Source organism: Chionomys nivalis, chromosome 9 (assembly GCF_950005125.1).
Source record: "Chionomys nivalis chromosome 9, mChiNiv1.1, whole genome shotgun sequence".
In the NCBI taxonomy this organism is placed as follows: domain Eukaryota; kingdom Metazoa; phylum Chordata; class Mammalia; order Rodentia; family Cricetidae; genus Chionomys; species Chionomys nivalis.
The window spans coordinates 71,959,965-71,982,671 of record NC_080094.1 but is presented as its reverse complement, the minus strand read 5'-3'; the positions used below and the strand labels follow the sequence as shown (position 1 = coordinate 71,982,671).

At 45.5% G+C, this 22,707-nt stretch overlaps 1 protein-coding gene across 1 annotated transcript in view; it reads left to right on the top strand.

Moving 5' to 3' along the window:
- Pamr1 (peptidase domain containing associated with muscle regeneration 1) overlaps positions 1 to 22,707 on the top strand; it is an 88,592-nt gene that overhangs the window by 42,046 nt on the left and 23,839 nt on the right. Inside the window, exons 4-6 of the mRNA XM_057780977.1 lie at positions 9,328 to 9,442; positions 10,999 to 11,216; positions 14,991 to 15,098. Coding sequence (XP_057636960.1) covers positions 9,328 to 9,442; positions 10,999 to 11,216; positions 14,991 to 15,098 — 441 coding nt within the window. The remainder of the gene's footprint in view (positions 1 to 9,327; positions 9,443 to 10,998; positions 11,217 to 14,990; positions 15,099 to 22,707) is intronic.

Sequence of the window (22,707 nt, the reverse complement as noted above, 5' to 3'; positions counted from 1 at the left end):
AACAGGATCGTCTTGTCACAGCTTTCTGTGGCAAGTCCTGACTTCTCTAGGGAAAGAGCAACTAGGTCTACTATGAGGAGGGTGCCGTGGTGCCATGTAGTGGTCAGCAGTCGGAACCTGGACGACAAATTTGCTAATCACAGTTTCTTTTTTATGAATAGAGACAGCAGTGGTCCTTGGTCTTTAGAGATTGTTTGTATGTGTGTATGTATGTATGTGTGCATGCATGTCTGTCTGTATTTATTAATTCTTGTGAGAATTAAATCAAGTGCTGTCTATAAGTTCCTTATTCTGAGAAATAGTAACTACTCAATAAATAATTAATGTGTGTGCTGGTGCGTTTCTACCTAGATTCACTTAGGGACCAAGTCTTAACAAGAAACTGTCTAGATAAGGTTGGCCTATAGGGAACTGGCAAGTGGTGCAGGAAACCCAGCCCACTGCAGACGGCACCATTCCCTAGGCAGTGGGTCTTGAGCAGTATAAGAGAGGAGAGAGCTATGGAGTAAGCAAATGTGCATGCAAGCATCCCTTTTCTCTGCTCTTGCCTACGAAAGCGAATAGCTGCCCCAAATTTCTGCCACTGTGACTTTCCTGATGTGATGAATACAACCTGTTCTGTCGTAAGTTGCTTTTCAACAGGGTAATTTATCATAGTACTAGAAATAATACCAGAACAATACTATTCTTATTATTAACCCAAAGCCAAGAACTTAGGTTTATTTATTTATTTTTTCTTGTTTGTTTGTGAGCGCACACATGTACGTATGTGTGTATGTATGTTGGGCAGACATTAATATAAAAGAAGTATATTGCAAAAGAAATTTTGAGAGGAAAAAAAAGGAGGATGTAGTCCTGCCAGGGTATGTGTTCTGTGGTAAATAGCACTTCATGTTTCCTGTCTTAGAAGTTTCCTGACACCAGGTAGTTAATGTTTGGATGGCTGCAGACAGCTGCCCATGACTGGGCTGAAGCTCAGTGTCTAGGGAGGAGGAGAAGGTGATGTAGGTGGGTCTTCTGTTTTGTATTGATATCATTGGTTAAGTAAAGAAACTGCCTTGGCCCTTTGATAGGACAGAAAATGAGGTAGGTGGAGTAGATAGAACTGAATGCTGGGAAGAAGGGAAGTGAGGCAGACGCTATAGCTTTCCTCTCCAAGATGGACGCAGGTTAAGATCTTTCCCGGTAAGCCACCATCTCGTGGCGCTACACAGATTATTAGAAATGGGTTAATCAAGATGTGAGAATTAGCCAGTAAGAGGCTAGAGCTAATGGGCCAAGCAGTGTTTAAAAGAATACAGTTTCCGTGTAATTATTTTGGGTGTAAAGCTAGCCATGCGGGTGGCCGGGCGCCGAGAATGCAGCTCGCTTTTCCATCTACAAAAAGGCATGAAAGACCCCTTCTCCAACAGTAACGAATAACTAGGTTAGCAGAATGCAATCAGAATTTTCTTAAAGACCACTAGATATCTGTGAATATAGAACCTAAAAGACTTTAGTCTCCAGAAGCAGGGCTTCAGTTTCTTTCCCAGATGAACAAGGTTCAAGGATGCTTGGTTCCTGGGGTTGGCTGCTGAAGCAGGTAGAAGGCAGGGTACCAACGAAGAAGACTGTCTGTCAGAGAAAAAGCAGAAATAAGGCTTTTGGAAATCCTATGAGCCAGCTTGTTGTGCAGAAACCTAAAGCGAAAACAATCTCCACGTAGTATTTTCTGAAATGAAGATTTGTTAATTGATCAGGGTAAGGTTTAGACAGCAGATCTCTACAGGGGTGTCATTACAGGGGTGCCATCACAGATTCATAAACCTGCAGTCTCGGGCCTCACAGCCTCAGAAAATCAGTGTCTTTTTTTTATATTTTATCTTTTTTTTCCAAAAAAAGAAAACAAACTATTTTTTTCATTTTACTTATTAATCCCAGTTCCCACTCCCTTCCTTCCTCCCATTCCCTCCACATACCCCACCCCTATCCTCCATCCACTCTTCAGAGAGGATAAGGCACATACATTGCTTTGGGGGAAGGTCCAAGGCTCTCCCTACTATATCCAGGCTGAGCAAGGTATCCATCCAAAAAGAATAGGGTCCCCAAAAGCCAGTACATGCAGTAGGGATAAATCCTGCTGTTACTGCCAGTGGCCCCTCAGTCTGCCCCAGCCATACAACTGTCACCCACATTCAGAGGGACTAGTTTGGTCCTACGCTGGTTTCTTCCCTGTCCGGCTGGAGTTGGTGAGCTCCCATTAGCTCAGGCAGACTGTTTCAGTGGGTGTCCCCATCATCGTCTGGACCTCTTTGCTCATATTCACACTCCTCCCACTCTTCAACTGGACTTGGGAGCTCAGCCCAGTGCAGTGTCTTAGTCTTGTAGACTGGGAAGTGGCGGAAGTCAGAAGGAGGAGGACTCGAAAAGTCAAACAGAGATTGTAGAGGGCTCCTGGTGCTTGGGTTTCGAGTCATTTGTGGTAGAGTTGTAAGAACCTCAGAATGTCCCAGTTCTAACTAGAATGTGCCAGTTGCTATTTCTGATCTGACTGAACCAAACTGACCAGTTTTTATCTCACTGGCCTAAGAGAGGAGAGTACATTTCTAGTCAGAAGAAGCAATGAGCTGCTTTCTGTTGGAAAGGGAAAAAGAAAGAACTGCAGTAAAGAGAACAATTAGCAAAAAAAAAAAAAAAAAAACAAACAAACAAAAAACCCATAGTTTCTAGATGATCAAATAGTAGAACTTTCAGACCAGAACTTTGAGTAACTTTTAAATAAATTACATTAAATGATCTAAAGGAAAAATAGATCTCTTAGGGACTAACATGAGAAATGTCAGGTGAGAGCTAGAAAAATAAAAGAACAAAGTGAACATCCAAGAATTATAAATACAGTATTTGAATGAAGAACAACAAAAATATTAGTTGAAGGGAACCAACGAGGAGGAAGACAGAGAATTAAAGACAGACCAACAAAAGTCAGTCAAACTGATGCCAGGGCAAGACACAGAGTCCTCAATGTTTTTTTTTTTTTTTTTTTTTTTTTTTTTAATTAGTGTCTATTAATTGTATGAAACCCTGGACTTCATTGTGATATTTTAACACATGCAAAAAGAAGTGGATTGGGGGAGGAATTGGGTAGGATGCAGAGGAGAGTGATGGGGGCTGGATCCAGTCAGTCTGGTTTCCTTTTCTACCCTCCTCCAGTTCCTATCTTTTTGGCTGGATTGGAAAGGTGACTTAATGTGAAAGGATTCAGGCAGCTTGGGGAGGAAATGTCTCCTGCCTCAGAGGGGTACGTATTTTTGATGTTAAACAGTCATTTTAATGGAAGGCATGACACATGTGGTCTAGGAAGAAGGGACTCTGAAATGCTTTGATTGGGAAGGGAGCTGTTGAATTATTTGGTATGGCCATCCATTTGATTAACAATTCACTGGGCACCAGCTTGATACTTATAAAGAGGTGAAAATGACATCGTCCCTGCTCTCGCCCAATTGTACTATTAAGTACAAAAAATATAATTCAATCAGCAGTCTTTACAAAGGCCAGGCTGAGTGGGGTTTCAGGCCAAATCACAGCTTGGAACGATGCTCAGGGACCCCTAGTGATCTTGATGAAGACAAGAGTCCCCATCAAAGCAAAGCCTTCGCCCGGCACTTCCTGTGAACAAGGCATTGTTCTAGACACCTTCATGCACAGACTCACTGCAACCCTCATCAGAGCTATTTTATAGATAAGGATGCTAATGCTTCCAAATCAGGGACAGGATGGAGTCGAGGGGGTGTTATCACATATCTGTAAGTGTCTGGGCCAAGATATGAACCAGGGAACTTGGTACCAAAGCCTGTCCTCCATCTCCTCTCTGAACTATCCCCGTAGAACGGGGGCAGCAGAAGTCATGGATCCGAGAGTCTGGCTGAGGACCTAAACGGTGATGGTATCATGCCTGGAGTCACACACAAGGTTTAGGCTTCTTTTCTGACCCTGGCCAAGTGCACTGGCAGGTTAACATGCCACCATCAGGCCTCAGCTCTGCCAGCTGTGTGTCCGCAGGGTTCTAGCCAGTGTTACCACGTGGCTCTCATGATCTGGACTACAGGGCAGAACCTGGCTCTCCCTGGGAATCTGATGCTAAGATAGCATCTCTGATCCAGAAAGTACTCAATAGAAAGAGTAAAATGATTGCCATTTACAGAGCAGTTTTAGGAACCAGTTACTGTGTTGAAAACCAGGCTGGAGTCAGAGCTCAATTGGTGAAGCACCGGCCCAAGTGGACCTAGGTTTGATCCCAAGCAGCACATAAACTAGTCATTGAGATGTACCTGGGGAACACTCTCCTGAGACAGGTGGAGAGAGAAGAATCAGAAGTTCAAGGTCAGCCTCAACCTCAGCTAGCAAATTCAACACCAGCATGGATTACTCAAGACCCTATCTCAAAAAAGAAAAAGGAAGGAAGGAAGGAAGGAAGGAAGGAAGGAAGGAAGGATCAGATTTACTCAAACGAGAAAATAAGACAAGCCACGATGACAGGTATTACTGTTGTCTGACCTGCAAATGAGACACACTAGCTCAGACAATACTGAACTCGCCTAGGGTTCAAACCCAAGCTGTTTTCATGGACTGAGGCCTACTTCTTGAGTTATCTTTGAAAGAGAAAAGACACACCAGTGTCTCACTGTCTGGGCAGTTTCTCCAAGTCCCCCCCCCCCAAGATGGAAGATTAACTAAAGACAAAATGAAATCACTTCTCAGAGGTGTGCTGTGTCTCTCTTGACACTCATTGCCCACACCCAGTGCTGGAGATGGTGAGCTTTCATGAATGCTGAGGTGTGCTATGGGAACCCTTCCAGCTCTCTTAATAGTTTGGATATTAAGGAAGACTTCTTTTCATTTGTGTGAACCAGAAGCAGGTCTGTCTGCCTATCCCATCCATGTTGAGCTGTAGCAGTGGGCAAGAACAGGGGTGAGTCCAGGGTTTGGAAGTCTTGGAGATGGTCTGGATACACACATACACTCACACACTCACACACAAACACACACACACACAGACACACAGACACACACACACATACACACGAGCATGCTTGTGCACAGTAAGACATAATTAGGGAACCTGAGCATGTCTTCTGGGCCCTGATCCTGCTCTGGTCCTTTACCACAGGACCACCTGCCTGGTTGGCCAGGGGCACTTCCTTGGCAGGGACTCTGGCTATGTTCACTGTTCTGTTCTGGACAGAGAGGTGTATTAGCTTGTCTCTGCACCCAGATCAGCCAATTCCAGAGGAGAGGCTAAAGTGGGAAGGGAGCTGAGGAAGCTCCTAATACGGGAGGGAGTGGGGTTCCTTCTCTTCCTTTCTGCCCAGTGTCCACTCTCCAAGCACACTTCCAGAAAGTAGCCTCTTTGTCTTTGGTTGGTTGGAAGTTGTTCCTCCTCCTGGAGCCAAATATTCCCTCCCCTTCAGAGGGAGAGGGAACAACATGATGAAGGGCCCAGGCTCTGCATCTGCTTTGGAAGCCTGACTTCCTTTGGGGACAGTTCTGAGGCAGGAATAAACCATCCAGCCTCCCCTGCGTGGGACTGGGGGCTCTAAGTCCTCCAGAGACTGCATGAAAGCCTGGAGCTGTCCTAGCTTCACCACAGACACAGACTATCTGATTCCAGTTTCCACAGGGAGATAAGGGAAGAAACCGGAAGTAGGCTGGCAGCCTTCAAGCTGCTTCTAACTTGGGGCTCCCAGCAGGAGATTTGTAGGGGGTGTGGGGATCTAACACCTTGCAGGCTGGGAAGCTGCCAGGCTCTGGAGAGCTGAGACTGTGCGGGGAGGCTGCTTTTTCTGTCTCTCACACCCAGTGCAGCACGTAGCACTTCCTTAGCCTTGCGGCAGATGGGCAGATGTGGGCGAGAAGAGAGTGAGGTGTGCAGGAAGAAAGAATGTGTGTTTCCGGTGGGGGGGGGGGGGCGCTTCGCGGGTAGTGTGCTGAAAGAGGAGAAAAATTCTTGCAGCTTCCTAGTGCAGAGTGAGAGGGTTAGATCAGAAAGTCCTTAAGGCAGTACAGTGTATTATCCAAGACCCACTACCCAAACTAGACACACGCAAATCTCTGCTTGGCCACCTAGTAGCAACAGTTGATGATCATTGATTTTTGTTACCACTTCCATACCCAATCTGTTTGCAGCATCACAAACCACAGTGACCTAGGGGCTGCTTCATTCACGTCTGATGGGGTTGATTGAGGTTTGAGGTTTAGAGAGGTGAAGTAACTTATCCAAAGTTGCACAGCTATGAGCCTGAAACCAAGCCTCAGAGGACAGACTTTGAAGTCTCTGTCCTAACGTAACGAGGCTCGGAGACGGGCAGGGTCTTCTATTGGCTATCTGAGCTTGGGAACATCACATTCTTATTCTTAGTGTTCGGCATCCAGGCAATGAGAAAGTGAACATTATTTCCCCCGGGTTTATTATGAGAGTTCCATGAAAAAAGCCTGGTACAGCTTCAAGTCAGAGCCTGACTTAGTGCTTTTTTCCTTCCTTCATTTGAGAAACATTCCAGGTACTTTTCTAACTACAAGCTAGCTAAGGTCTCAGCTCTATCGAAGTACGGAGGAAGAAAAGTCAAATGATTTTAGCTGTGTGTGTGTGTGTGTGTGTGTGTGTGTTATAAAGAATACAAAATAAGATAAAGTTCAACTAGAATGGAGGCAGGCATTTCCAAGGATGCTCAAAGAAGGGTCTTTGAGAAAGGGGCAGCTGAGGTTAATCACCAGAGGAGAAAAGACCTTGAGCTTCCTAGGTTGAAGGAGGAGCAAGTTCAAGGCCTGGTGTTATGAAGGCTGGTATGGCTGGGGCAGAGTGCCCAGGCAGAAGGGGATTAAGAGTCAATGTGACATGGTCTACAAGGCAAGGCTGTGAATGTCACTGTGTTGTGTGGCTTTCTCTGGGGAGAGGTGAGTGAATGTCTGTGCTCTCTAGACAGGACACTGACGTCTAGCTTGGTAAATCACTGAGTTTACCTGGGTTACTTACACGAAGAGTACATGTGCGCAGTTATTTATAGGAACGTGGATGGCTCAAAGACAGTTGCAACAATCAAGCAAATAAATACATTTCCTAGAATAGATGACCACGCACTGCACAAATACAGGCTGCTTCACCCACCAGAGAGTCTCCTCTCCCCAGTAATTGTTGCTACTTTTAACACATTGGGCAGGGGCCTCATGAGCCCTGTAAGTTTCTGGAGCATCCTCAACATTGTAGGCTTCATTAACTTCTTGCATTACGAGCTTCCTTTACTTCATTAGTCTTACCAACTTCCTCTTCCTCTGGAAGGAATGTTTCAATACAGAAGAAATAGCTATACAACACATGGGAAGGGGATCACACAGGGGTGACCTTTGGTGAACTTAAATCGAGAGTGATACTATCTGATTTATTTATTCATTTAAGATAAATAAGAACAGGTCTGGGATCTGTGTGGAGAATAGAATGCTGAGTGCTAACGATGTATACAAGACAGCTTGGAGGAGGCTGGGCCATCACAGGGGTCCACAGTGGATGGCAGTGAGTGACACTTCTCGTGGCAGAGCAGGGCAGCAGTCACCCATCTCAGTGAAGAGACAAATTAGACATCCTAGTCAGTCTAAAAGGCCTTGGGTCTCACCCTTGTCAAAAATAGGATTTAGGCTCTTTCCCTAAGACCATATTCACATCTCTACTGTCATAGTGCCATGGGCCAGCACCACTGATTTTACTATTTTATTTTAGCTTTGGGATTAGCTTTCCTGAGGGCTGGCTCTGGGATGGAACTACTATGTCTCTAGAGTTTGTGATATCTTGACCTCTGTGTAGAACCAGAGTAGATCAGTTTACCCTATGATGCTCTACGTAGCAAGTATTTGCATTTGCTGAGACCTGACTGTCTCTGTGACTCCTCAGCTCTGCTGCTACTGTGCTGAAGAGCCAATAGTATCCTGGTGGGTGAACACAGCTGTGGGCAAGAAAACTTGGTTGTTGTTTAATGATGTCTCGCTCTGTAACCTGGGCTATCCTTAAGCTTACAATCCTCCTGCCTCAGCCTTCCTGGGTATTGGGTGCATAACCACACCCAGACCAGTGAAACTTCATTTATAGCAATAGGAACAGGCTTTGTTCAGCTCTTTGGGTCATAATTTGCCAAGATCAGGTAAAGAAGACCATTTATTTGCATTACTCAAATGAATTGTTTTTTTATAAAATCACCTGAAAATGTTTACCACAAACCCTTTAACAAAAATAGGGTGTAAAAGCATGGGATAAAACCGGACTCACTGAACATAACGGACATTGAGGACTACTGAGAACTCAAGAACAATGGCAATGGGTTTTTGATCCTACTGCACGTACTGGCTTTGTGGGAGCCTAGGTAGTTTGGATGCTCACCTTACTAGACCTGGATGGAGGTGGGTGGTCCTTGGACTTCCCACAGGGCAGGGAACCCTGATTGCTCTTAGGGCTGACGAGGGAGGGAGACTTGATTGGGGGAGGGGGAGGGAAATGGGAGGCGGTGGTGGGGAGGAGGCAGAAATCTTTAATAAAGAAATAAATAAATCAAAAAAAAGAAACAGAAAAAAAATAGGGTGTACCTTACTGTGAGTAAATGCACAATCTGAAGAACTTCCCTTTAGGGACTTCTAAGTCTTAGGGTTGTCTTTGGAAACAGTTTATGGGATCAGGGAAGCCGGGATTGGAATGCTTCTGGCTCTTGCTTCTGCTTGTCTTCTATTCATAGTTTGCATTTTTTTGGTTGACAGATCTAATGAGAGCTTGAACAAGAGGACTTGGGGGTAAGATAAAAAGTGAAAACCATTAATCTAGCTCACCCAGGGAAGATCATTCATCTTTTCTAGTGTTGTAAATTGAGGAAGCCTTTATTATGTAGTATGTCATGGAACAAATCCCACAACGGGTCACAGAACAGCTTAACACATACATTGTCTAATGGGCTGGGAAGGAGGGAGGAGCAATGCCAGAGAGTCCAAGCCTTCTGTAGGAGGTAGCAGCAGGAAGAATGAAGTCACAGAGAGGCAGACGGTAGGTGTCATGACTACGTCAGGCACAGCCTTGGTCTCTCAGTGACAGGACTGAAAAACTGGGATGGTACCGCTCTGTCCCACATGACTGAGTGGAATAAAAGAATTAAATTATGCAAATTGCTAAGATTACGAAATATTAACATTCGTCTTCCTTTTCTGCATTTATTTTGCTCTTGAGGATGTAACTAAAGCACTAAGTTCCTGTCAGAATTTCTCTGGTATCTCTTCTACTGACCTTATTGTCCGTGTCTAGATCTTTTCTTCTCTTTTCAGGATGTGGCCAGGTTCTTCGAGCTTCGAAGGGTCAGATTCTGTTGGAGAGCTACCCCTTAAATGCTCATTGCGAATGGACCATTCATGCCCAACCTGGGTTTATCATCCAGCTGAGGTAAGGTGCTGGATCCAGAAATGATGTGCCTATGAGGAAACTGGGCTGGGATGGAGGGTCCTGTGTCTTTGTGACCAGCGATGAGACATTGGCACCATTCTTCTCCCCGTAGTTTTGCCTCCTGGAAGCTCTTCTCCTTCTCCTTTCAGGGGATAGAATGATCCCATCGCTCATATACTTTCTGGGAATATTGTTTTTCTCTAACTAGTGATGAGGACCAGGTGATTAAAACCCCTGGTTCTCTGAGCCTTCAGTAAGTATTTTCTTAGTGAACCAATTCATGCCAATGTTGCCACATGCCACTGGCTTCTTAAATGGCTTTCTGCCCTTCAAAAGGAGCAACATGGCATCAAAACTGACCAGGAGAAGCAGTCTAGACCTCTTCCTAAATCCTCTTTAGCAAAACCGTACTTGATATCTGGCGTTCCCACAATCCGAGGACCTAGACTTGGGGATGAAACTCGATGGTTCGTTTTTCTAGACAAAAGCTGATGTAAGGAGCCAGTGAGGGGTCATAGTCTTCTGTTTAGTGGACTCTGGGCTGGGTCTGTGGGGATGAGAAATCAGGTGTTAAAATAAGAAATTAATATTTCAGTGGTTCAGGCACCAAGACAAATGGTTATTTCAGAACCTCTGAGAGTGTCTCTAGGACTCAGGGCACAAAAATAAACCTCTCCTAAAATAAAATGGAAGAAACATGTCAGCTATTCGAGAGTCCCGGAGAAGAGCAGAAACATGGGATTCATTCTACTTACTTAACCGCGAGCCTCCTGGCCAGGGACAGCTGGACTTGTGGGAACACTGGGAGCCAGTGCTCCATTTATGGCACCTACCACATCCTTGCTGCTGTGCAAATCTCTTTCCCGGCCTGGAAAATGACCCCCAAGCCACCCACATCCCCTTTCACCCACTGTCACAGTTTTGCTGCAGGGGTCACCAGTTCTCCCCGAGATAGGTCCTGGATCCTCTGAGTGATGCTACCATTTCCTCCTCTCAGAGTGATCCAACCATCATCCCATTATTGAAACCTGCCACCAGTGGCCTACTGAACGGATAATATCTGAACCCCTGGGAATGCGGGGTGAAGAAACTCTGGCTCTCCTTCTCGGCCTTAGCTCGCAGTTCCTCCTCCACTCACAGCCTTGCTCTCTGTTCCTCTTTTACTCATAGCTCCACAACAGCCTTGATTTTCTTTCAGGTCCTCATACATACCACCGTCATTACGGCTACTAGGGCTTCTGCACTTACAGGTTCTCCTCCCTAGGTCACTCTTACCCAAGACCTTCACAAGTCTGACTCTATTGCATTGCTTAAATTTTGCTTGGATTCAGGCTTTCAGAGAGGTCTTACCTAACGTAACCTTTTTTCTCCGAGTTAATTTCGAATCTTATTGGTTTATTCTGCACCTGTCCCACGTCTCATTCTTCATTATCTGTTTTCTATATTAGAATTTGTCTCCATGACGTCATCATCTGACCTTGAGTTCACCCCCCTTCCCAGGATCTCAGGACAGACCTGGGCCCACCAGCTCCTTCTGTCACCCTCTCCCCATGCAGGTTTGGGATGCTGAGCCTGGAGTTTGACTACATGTGCCAGTATGACTATGTTGAGGTTCGTGACGGGGACAACAGTGACAGCCCCATCATCGAGCGTTTCTGTGGCAACGAGCGGCCAGCTCCCATTAGGAGCACAGGCTCTTCCCTCCATGTCCTTTTCCGCTCCGATGGCTCCAAGAACTTCGATGGATTCCATGCTGTCTTCGAGGAGATCACAGGTAAAAAGCAGTGGTAACTGTAGCAGGGGATGCCTTGCTTCCTAACAGGCATCTTTCTAGGTCTCCTTGCTCATCTTTATCCGAAGTTAGGATGCCCAGCTCTCAGAAACAGCCTACATAATGAGAAAAAAAGAGGAAGGATGAGGGCTTTTTTTTTTCCTTCAGCAAAGCTCACCCAAAACTGGAACAAGGAATTATGCCTCCTGCATCCAGAGGAGGTGGTTGGAGCCCACAGGGGCTATGTTATGTAGGTATGAGGGTGGAGCCTGGGATTTGTATCAAAGCTTTTGACTCTAGCAACCATGTGAAGAGGCCACTCGTGGTGAAGAGTACTGGCTTTGTAACCAAGCTCCGTGACTTTGGAAAATTTCTTCTGCCTTTGTGGGCCTCAGTTTTCTAAGAAATAATAAAAGGGAAAAAAGATGGAAAGATCCTTAAAGACACCGTGGAAGATCCTTAAAGACACTGTGGAAGATCCTTAAAGACACCGTGGAAGATCCTTAAAGATGACACTGTGGAAGATCCTTAAAGACGACACTGTGGAAGATCCTTAAAGACGACACTGTGGAAGATCCTTAAAGACGACACTGTGGAAGATCCTTAAAGACGACACTGTGGAAGATCCTTAAAGACGACACTGTGGAAGATCCTTAAAGACGACACTGTGGAAGATCCTTAAAGACACTGTGGAAGACGAAGTTTGTACAGTCGAGGCACTCAGAACCGCCAAAGCCAGGAGTCTGGAAATGGGCATGTCAGGTCTTAGTTGGAGCCCATGCTCCAGTAATAGCTCCTGCATGTGGTCAGACCAGCAACCCCAATTAAACTCAGTGGGTCACAAAAATAAGCACACAAAACCAAGACAGATAGGAAAGCAAGAAGGGATTTAGAAGGGGGCAGGAAAGGCTGAGAGGGGTTGGAAAAATGATCAAAATGCACAATATCCATTAAAAAATAGAATTAAAAATACTTGTTTTATGTGAATGGGTGTTTGGTCTGCATGTAAGTCTGTGTACGATGTATATGCCTGGTGCCCACAGGGACCAGAAGAAGGCATCCGATCACCTGGGACTGGAGTTACAGACAGTTGTGAACTGTCATGTGGGTGCTGGGAACTTGAACCTGGGTCCTCTGAAAGACCCAGGTTCAATGCTTTTAACCTCCAAGTAATTTCTCCAGGCCCAGAAATATATTTTTCAAAACCTCAAACTTAAATGCCATTTACTTGTCTACTTCCAAGTTCAGCTTCGGCCCTACCTGGTATTATCTGGTCATATCTAGAGGAAGATTTGACCATCTGGACAACATACTGAATTCTAAGGAATCACTTCAGCTCTCCTTATTGTGAGTCTGGATTTCCCATGGTTTACACAAGAAGACTCTGCTTTAAGGCCAAATTTTAAAGCTACTGAGTAAGAGCAATGAGGAAAAGAACCAATGTGCAGTGGCCACCTGGCTCTCAGAAGGCCGTGGGAGGACGGTCTAATGTGAAAGTCTCTGGAAGGAAGAAATAAGAGGTCACAGAATCAGGGTCCCTTCAGCTGTACCCTCTGGCCAAGACCAGTGTTCCCCACCTTGAAGATGGTGCTCGCAGTAGCTCTGCGCAGTTGTTCCTTATTGTCCAAGTGTCTGGTTCCTTCTCCTGTTGTGTCCCATGGTGCAATGTAAGGAGGGCTGCTTGGTTGCTGGAGTGGCGTGTGGTCCGTCTCTGGCTGTCCCCTCATTCTATAATGGCACCCTGCAGAACAGATTGAGGAGATGCCATGACAGGCGTCGGTGGATGTTTGGAACACACAGCCAGAGCTGGGCTATCCAGGTAGCTAGGGTGACAGCAGTAGCTTGTCTCATGGCCCTGTGAGTGAAGAAGCATCTTCCCCACTGAGGAGCACTGGCGGACAGCAGGCAGTACCACCTTTTGTCCCTCAAGCACTCCCAACTGTTGACTTACTCTTGAGTTATTCCCTCTGGCTAAGGTGACCTGTCCCAAACCTGTGTTTTGAATCCTGTCCCGCAGGCCCTGTGCCACATTCCCTCTTCTCTGCTCCCTTTCTCTTTTGCCATTGAGCTATGAATTTGCTCTTTTGTTGGCTACCCTGTAGCACTTGTTTTGTTCACTATAAACCAACTGCATTGTGCTTCAGACTCTAGTCATTGTACACTCTCCTTTACATGGCCTTGATTCAGTAAACAGGAAGTCCTCTGTTTACTCTCCAGGGCCCTTACTACTGTTTCCTTGAACTGAGCCAAGGGGTACAGTTCTCCTACATGACCATACATGAATATAGAAATGAGGACTAACACATACATCAATGTTTCCCATTGACCTTTGCAGGAAAAGAAAGTCCTTAGATGCTCAGTAAGCCATAGGTTCTGAGCTTTGGTAAGATTTGAAAAGACAATATTATATGTATTCTTGAAACTTCACAAGCACATTAGGCCACTGAGCTAAGAAGTTCTGCAGTAATGAGATCTGATCCGTTACCTTGAGTAACACTTCTTGGGGAATCTAAAAAAAATCCATTCAAGGGCAAGTGGATCTCTGTGAGTTTGAGGTCACCTTAGTCTACAGAGTGAGTTCCAGGACAGCCAGAGATACACAGAGAAACTCTGTCTTGGAAAAAATAACAAAAAATAAAACAAAACAAAACAAAAGCTTCCAAAAACCCCCAAGACTCCCAAACCATTCAGTTCTGGTTTAGTGAAACAGTGAGCTTTTTAGGGTTTCTTGCAGGAACATGGTGAGGTGTCCTTACAGGAACTAAGCCACTCAGGAAGCTGCTGAGGAAGCCACTCAGGAAGCATAGCCTAGCTTGGTGATGGCCCCCAAAGGCTGCATCACTGGGGTTGCCTGTGCAGTTGCAGACAGCTACACCGGGGAAGAGTCTCCTTTATCCAGCACTTATTTGCTCTCTGGTTGTAAAACCTGGAGGAAGAAACTGCCCAGTCCCTGTGGGAGAGAGAATGCACGCACGGAGCTGTTTCACTGTGTAATGCTCTGTGGTTTGCGTTCTCTGTGTGGGTGTTGATGGTTGTTTTTACTCTTTGGTTCTTCAGGGTCACCACTCAGCTCCCAAATAAATCCATATGAAGACTTATTCTTACTTATAAATGCTCAGCCTTATCTTGGCTTATTTCTAACCAGTGTTCCTTGACTTAAATTATCCCATTTACCTTTTGCCGTTGGTCTTTTTCCCTTTCTTACCTCTGTATATCTTACTTTCTCTATTACTTCATAGCTGGCTGTGTGGCTAGGTGGCTAGACCCTGGCATCCTCCCCTCCTTGTTCTCTTGCTCCTCAACCTCACTTCTCTCTTTTTTTCCTTCTATTTATTCTGTCTGCCTGTCAGCTCTGCCTATCCTTTCTGCTGCCTTGCTATTGGCTGTTCAGCTCTTTGTTAGATCAATCAGGTGTTTTAGAAAGTAACACAGCTTCACAGAGTTAAACAAATGCAACATGAAAGAATACAACCCATGTTCGCATCATTAAACAAATTTCCACAACATAAACAAATGTAACACACCTTAAAATACTATTAAACAACATGTGATACCTTGGGCACACTTTTAGGTGTTTCATACGTGTTAAACAGCATCCACATCATTTGACACTTAATATCTGTGTGTTTTCTACATTCTAAATCACAGCATCATGAATTCAGTAAGATGAACAATAACATTGTAAGAAGTTGGGGAAAACACATTGGTTCAGATTACAGTTTTGGGGAGGTGGACTCACTATTGGAGGTGACACTGATGGATGCCTTTCTCTTTCAGCCTGTTCCTCGTCCCCTTGTTTCCATGATGGCACATGCCTCCTTGACACAACTGGGTCTTACAAGTGTGCCTGCCTGGCTGGCTACACTGGGCAGCGCTGTGAAAACTGTAAGTGTGACTCTGGGTGTTAGTGGGGCACGCAAAGGGATTCGGGGGCTACAGCACTTTGGTTTCTTGTTGTCTCCAGTGGTGTGTCTGAGATGGCACATCATATGGGCACCGGAGTCGTGGTTGTTGACATTGTTGTTGTCATCACGATGTGTGTGTGCCTATGGAGGCCAGAGTTTGATGTTGGGTATTTTCCTTTATTGTTCTCCTCCTTATTTTCCTCCACTGATCTTGGAACTCATTGACTGGCTAGTATGTTCAGATAGCAAGGCCGTCTTCCTCTTTGCTTCTCACAGCAGTACCAAGACTGTGGATGTGTTCTCTCATAATGACTTTCAAGGAAATGGATCCTAGGAATCCAGCCTTAGGCCATCATGCCTTCACAGTGAGCAATTTACCCACTGAGCCATATCCCCAGTGTCTCTTCCTTCCTTCCTTCCTTCCTTCCTTCCTTCCTTCCTTCCTTCCTTCCTTCCTTCCTTCCTTCCTTCTTTCCTTACTTCCCACCCTCCCTCCCTCCCTCCCTCCCTCCCTCCCTCCCTCCCTCCTACCCTCCCTCCCCTCTCTGTCCTTCCCTTTCTCCTTCCCCTCCCTCCCTCCCTCCCTCCCTCCCTCCGTCCCTCCCTCCCTCCCCTCTCTGTCCTTCCCCTTCTCCTTCCCCTCCCTCCCTTCCTTCCTCCCTCCCTCCCCTCTCTGTCCTTCCCTTTCTCCTTCCCCTCCCTCCCTCCCTCCCTCCCTCCTTCCCTCCCCTCTCTGTCCCTCCCTCCTTCCCTCCCTCCCTCCCTCCCTCCCTCCCCTCTCTGTCCTTCCCTTTCTCCTTCCCCTCCCTCCCTCCCTCCCTCCCTCCCCTCTCTCTCCCTCCCTCCCTTCCTCCCTCCCTCCCCTCTCTGTCCTTCCCTTTCTCCTTCCCCTCCCTCCCTCCCTCCCTCCCTCCCTCCCTTCCTTCCTCCTTTCTTTCCTATGTCTCTTTCTTGGTTTGGGTGCTAGGGATCGAATCTAGGATTTCATTCGTGCGGAACACACATCTTTCCACTGAACTACAGCTTTATTCCTTGTGTCATGGATTGACTCTCCCAATAAATCTCTAGCTCTTTGGTTCTTGTGGACAGTGAAAAGCAGAGCGATAGCAGCCCTCAGTAACCTGGGACCCTCAAAAAATAGAAACCGACTCAAACAAATGACTCACGCCAAAGCAGCAGAAAAACCAAAAAAAAAAAAAAAAAAAAAAGGAATTTTTAAATTATGTCCTTGAAAAGGCAGGACATGATTCTCTTCTGATCCTAGTTTTGAGCTTTTGTCAGAGAGACCAACTCTAACTCATTGAATTTAATTATACATATCACAGGGCATAGCCTTGGCCTTGAGGAGTATGTGTACTATGACATCACGACTCCCAACTCTATATGTGGTACTGAGGACCATGCCATTGGTAAAGAGAAATGAAACTTCATTATCGAGTCCAGAAATCTGGTAGCCAAGATCCTATGTATAATGTGTGTCCTCACAGAAATTTGAGACCTAAAAATTAGTGCCACTGTCTACAGCTATCACTCTTCAAAGAGATGTGCAGAGCAAGAATGAAGGTTTGAGGACGAGAGGAGGAAGATAATGTCCTGAGCAGGGCTCCTCAAAATAGATCCAGAGGTGGGGCATGTGCCATTGAGGCTGGAAGGACAAGCGCCCCAGAGATGCTTTTATGGCTTGGGAGAACTGACCTGGAAATGGAACAAAGTCAAGCAAAAACAACTTCAAGAGGAACCCCAGGCCCACTGCATGCTTGGTGGTAGTGAAATATGGAATGCCAGGGAAGTGGAGGCACAGTACCAGGTTCTTCTCTCCACAGAGCAGTTGGTCACTAGCCAAGACTGCCCTAGGGGAAATGTGGACTCAGGCATGCTGTCTTAGTTAGCTTAACTGTCAGCTTGATGCCACCTGGAGTCACCTGAGAAGGGTGTCTCAGCTGAGGGATTGTCCAGATCAGACAGGCACAGGCCTGTCTGTGGGGATTGTCTTCTATGTTAATCAGTCATAACAGGGCCCAGCCTAGCACCATTCTCTGGGCTTGTGTTCCTGGGCTCTGAAAGAAACCTTGCTAAGCCTGAGCCTACAAATGAGACAGAGAACAGCCTTGTTCCCTCGTTTCTGTTGCGTTTCCTTGGGCAGGAGAGAGTTTCCTGCTTGGAGGTAATGCAAGTGGCCCTGCTTTCAGGTTCCTGACTTGAGTTCTTGTCTTGACTTTTCTCAATGGTGCACCGTGACCTGGAAGTGTAAAAGTGATAAACCCTTTCCTCCCTAAGTTATTTTGGGTCCTAGTGTTTTATCTCAGCAACAGAAAGGAAACTAGAACATATGCCTGGCTTCCTGAGCAGATGCTCCGTGTGGTTCCAGGAACCCAGAGAGGATCATATAGGCCACACGATTCAATGGGGGGAGGGAAAGGAGAACCCAGGAGCAGGAGAAAGGGCTTCAAGAGTAGAGCACCAGCCGTGTCTTCTCCAGTCATTCCTAACCAGTGCACACGTGTTCTGTGCTCCGCTGCTGTCTGAGAGCCTTCTGGGAAGGTGGTGTGTTTTTCAGGTGAATGTTTACTAGCATTTTTTACAAGCAGTACCGTTTCAACAGTGGGTCCCTGAGGACGTCACTGTGTTCTGCTAAAATCTCTGGTTTGATACAGCTGACCCGAGTGTCACTGTATAAGAGGCTGAGAAGACGATGCTGAGATTCATGAACACTTTCTTAGTTGAGGCTTCGGTGTAATGTGTAAGGCAGATGAGAGTGGTGCTGTTTCCTTCTTATTTCAAAGATTAAAATGGTCTAGAGTCTCAACAGCGGCACACTCTGAGATTCAGAAGGGGAAATGAAGAGAAGGAAGGCTTGATTTCTGAATGACTAGCTACAGTTTTGATAGAGGTAACCCTAGAAAAAAGCCAAGCATGGCCACATAAGCCAGACACCTTTAAGAACTGTTTCAAACCAGGAGAGAAAAGCAAATTGCTCCAGATGCTATGACTAAGCTATGCAGGAGAGGCTTGCGAGTCAAAAATGGATTTTTTTTCTGTAAAGTTAGTCTATCAAAAGAAAAACAAGCATCATGAAAAAAAGAATGTAGCAGAAAACACGCGGATGGCAGCTTGATTCATAAATGCTCTCAAATCCTTTTAAATACCAGGGAGGTTGGGATGTAGCTTTGTGATGGAATGCGTGCATAGCACATGCAAGGCCTGGCCATGGATTCCCAGCGCTGCAGACAACAAAAAGTCCCAAACAAATGAAAACAGCAAACAACCACCACGACCCCCTAGGAAGATGGTCAAGGGATTTAATTCTCCATTGCCAGTTTTCAAAATGCAGTTCAGAAACTGTGACCCCCAGTACTATCGTGCAGCTGGGTGAGGAGTTGAGTGTGGGCATGTCACCTGTCACTTGCTACCAGCCATCTGCGAAATTAAAGTTTTATTATTTTCTGTAAGGTCCAGGTCTGATTTTTCTGATAGGAAGCTTGGGGTGAATTCTAACTCAGTTGGTTGGCAAAACATGACAAGGCAGTTGACCTTGCTGTTTCAAAACAGATCTTAGCCATTGTTCATGGCAGTTTGTCCATGAGGAGAGGAAAACAGAGCAGGAGAGTGTGTGTGTGTGTGTGTATGTGTGTGTGGTGTGTGTGTGTGGTGTGTGTATGTATATGTCAGTGGTGTGTGTGTACGTGTATATGTGTGTGTGGTATATGTGTGTATGTGTGTGTGTGTATGTGTGTGGTGTGTGTGTAATGTGTGTATGTGTGGGGTGTGTGTGTGTGTATGTGTGCGTATGCATGTTCTCCTGCTTTCTTTCTGAGGATATCAATGGGCTGGAGCAATATTTCCAAAGGGAATCCTTTCAAAATTAGCAAGAGATGCAAGCAAGCATTTGGAGAATCTCCAAACTCCAAAATACCCAAATTGGACCTGGCACTTGCTTTGAAAAGTAGCTTCAAGAATAGCAAAGCCGGCACGGACGAGAGTCCAGCCCTTTATGGATGCGCCTTTAAGCCTGGTCCCCAGCAAACTCAGAGTCGGGAGTCACAATCACACATTTCTCATACAGCTTGTGATAGCTCAGATGCAGATCCTACCTGGTGTGGTGAGAGTCCAGGTGACTGACGGTCTCTGCTCACCAGAGTCCTTTCCGCCAGGTAAGGTGCATCTGCTCCTCCGTTCCAGACCTGGTCCTGACATCAGATACTCTCATTTCTCATGCCTGCGAATGGGAGCAGAATAGGAATAGATTTTTCCACTTCATTCCCAAAGAAGCATATACTTTAAAAAAGTCCAATAGGTGTCTGAGAGGTCACCCCATGGGTAAAATGTTGGCTACAGCGTGTAAGGACCTGAGGTCAACCCCCCAGGGCTCACATATAGCCAGATGCATTACTGCGCACATTGGCAATCTCTGTGCTCCAATGGGAAAATGAAAGGTAGAGGCAGAAGAATTCCTAGTGGTGGTCCTAGTGTATGCAGTGTGTGTGGGCAGGGGTGGAGAATCCCTGATTCAAAGGTGGAAGGCAGGAACCAATGCTGGAGGTTGTCCTCTGTTTTCCATATATGTGCTATGACCTGTGCATGCCAACATTCACATACACAAATGCATAGACACACACACGTGCACATCACACACAATTATTTCTAAGAGCTCAGGCAGCATCAGGTATATAAAATAAAAGTGAAGTATTATTTTTCCTGACCCATCTTTGTTCTCAGAGGAACCACTTTGAGGAACACTAGGATCTATGTTTCTCAGATTTTTTTCTAGGCAAAGTTAAGTTAGTTATTGAAATCATACTTTAAACCAGGGATTCTCAACTGGAGTGGCTTTGCCCTCCACCTCCACACATAGATGGCATTTGGCAATATTGGAAGATGATTTGGATGCAAATTGGGCGCGGATGCCTCCTGTGGGCTGAGGGGTGCTGCTGAACATCCTTCAAGACACAGGACAGGCTCTGGGACTGGAATTCAGTCCCGGGCCAGCAAGAAGAAGCTGGGAGACTCTGTATTAAACAAAAGTAGACGAAAGCACACTTACAAATTTTCAATGTGTTGTCAATATCCGTGGCATAGACTTTTTTCTCAACAAAATGATTGCTCACTATTCTGTGGCGAATGTGAAAATGTGCACTCATCTAATCCTTAAAATGGACTTGTTATTGTTTGAAATATTGTGTTATTATGAAGAGGGCTCTCTGTTCAGAGGGAATACATGCTTATATTTTTGAGAGCCATTGCTGAAGAGGAACTGGAAGATTTGTTTTTAAGCAATCTGATACCATCTAGGGTTGCAGGAATGGGTTCATTTTTTCTGCTGATTAAAGGATCAAAAAGGCAGGAAAACCTGGAGAGTCAATGTTTATTCAAAAAGAACAAGTTTATTTAGAGTTTAAAAGAAAAAAAAATCCCGGTCAGGGAAGCACTAAATCTCAGCATCTGTCCAGAGGATAATAGTGGAGAAGAAGGGTAGGGGAGGCCATATCATTTGAATTGAGCCAGCATGGAGGGCGGCCATGTGGCGAAAGACCGAAGGTCGGGGAGTGGGTTTTAGAGGAAGGACGAAGCCCTTAGTGTTGGGGAAACAGAGCTAGGAATGGCATAGAAGAAAAGAACAAGTTAGGCTTTCCTGAGTGACTCAGGAAAGCAGATAGACTTTGCTCTGTAACAGAGTATGCTGGGCAGGAATTCTGGGAAGGGAAGGTATTGACACTCTTTAAAGGGGTCTCTTTAGCATGGCTTGAAGTGAGCCTGCCTCCATAGTGGTCCTGACTTCCAGGGATGGTCCCTTGGCCAGGTGATTGAGTGGGCTGTCTGGACTAATTCCCTTATACCTGGGGTAGTTTGGAATAACAGGGTCTGATTTTTCTCTTGACCATAAAGGAACCAGTTTTCCCTTAATGGACCTCACCACTGCTGTGTCAGATCTACAGAATAATGCCTAATATAACTGCTGCTCTTCAAAATAAGAACTGGGACCTATATTTCAGAAACTAGGATCTATTCTCAAAGGAACCCTCACTCTGAGGAGGAAGTTCCTGGTTTAGATGTATGAGGTTTGACTTCATTCCTGTGGCCAGGAGGATGTCAAAGCCCCTGACAGACAGCCCATAGATGTTAGCTCTCAGCCTCACCTTCCCTGAGACCCTTCCCAAGGTGGAAACCTTTCCCCTGCTCTTGAGTGACCTCAGAAACCTAACTAAGGGGAATGGCCCCTCCTCAGCCCTCAGACTCAGCTCATCTCCTGCCAACACCCTCAGCGACCTCCAGGATCCCCGGGCCACCATGTGAGAAAACGGGGCCTTTCTTTCCTCTGAGGGTTCCTGTTTCATTGTGTGGAGCACAAGGAGAAAGCAAGTCTTCTAGTAAATGGTCTGAAGCTTGTTTTGAAAGAGTGGAGAGTGAGAGATTCATCGCCTGCTCCAATTTCCATGTTGCCTTTGTTCCTCTGGCCCAGTTGACAGAGCTGGGCTTTCCCTCTGCATCCTAATGAAGGCCGATGAAATGGGCTAAATCTTCAGTCACAGTGTTCACACTGCAGGCTCTGACGCTCCTCGGAACAAAGCAAACCAGTCCTCACCAATTAAAGTAAAAAACGGTGGATCTGGACTCACTGGGGCTTTTGGAGTCTCAGGAGGTTTCCCACTGGTCTGTCCCAAGGACCAAGGAGAAAGAGCAGGATAAGAGGCGCACTTTATTCTTGAGCTTCAAAGCAACAGCCGGAGTTTCTCATCCGAATGAGCCACTGTGAACTTTGGGAGGGTCCGTGGAAAGATCAATGCTAATGGGAAGAGACTGTAGGAGACCCCTAGTGGGCAGCAGCCTTGTCTCATCTTAGATGGGTAAAACAAATGGCGAGGGGTTGATGTGAACTGTCCTGAGATCTGGCAGGTGAGGCTCTAAAAAAAATGGACTCATCACCCTTTTGCTCAGTTCCAAAGGCCTCTCACCCTGTGCATGTGGGAAATGGATACATCTTTGTCTAAAGGGAGGTGGTGCATGCCAGCGTGGAGGCCTTGGAATTCAAGGCTAGTTGACTTTGGATTGACTATGAGTTAGTGTTTCCCAGCCGGCCAGCCTTGAACGAATGGTTTAACGTGTATGAGCCTCCATTTTCTGAGTTAGAAATTTCAGAAAAATAATACCAGGTCGTTTCCATGGCGTCTCTGTGGATGAAGTTTAGTGATCTATGCAAGGCAGAGTTGAGTATTAGGAGCCATTATTTTAAAATTATTATTATAAATGCCTATTTTAAATAAAATGTCATTTAACATTTATTGTAAAGTTCCAATGAATAAATCACTAAAATATTCTATGTTATTTATAATAATGATTAATGACAGTAATGTTAATGACACATTAGGATAGAATCGCATTAAGACACGGTACATGAAAGAAAAAAAATGACTATATATTTTACCTTTCTTTTTTTAATTTTATAATAGTCTAATTTCATTCATAAACTAATTTTTAAATACATTTTCTTCTTTCCTACATAACTAAAAAAATTAAACTTTTATTGAAAATAGATTCTTCTCTCATATGATGCATCCCAACCGCGTTTTCTCCTCTCTCCACCCCTTGCTCCT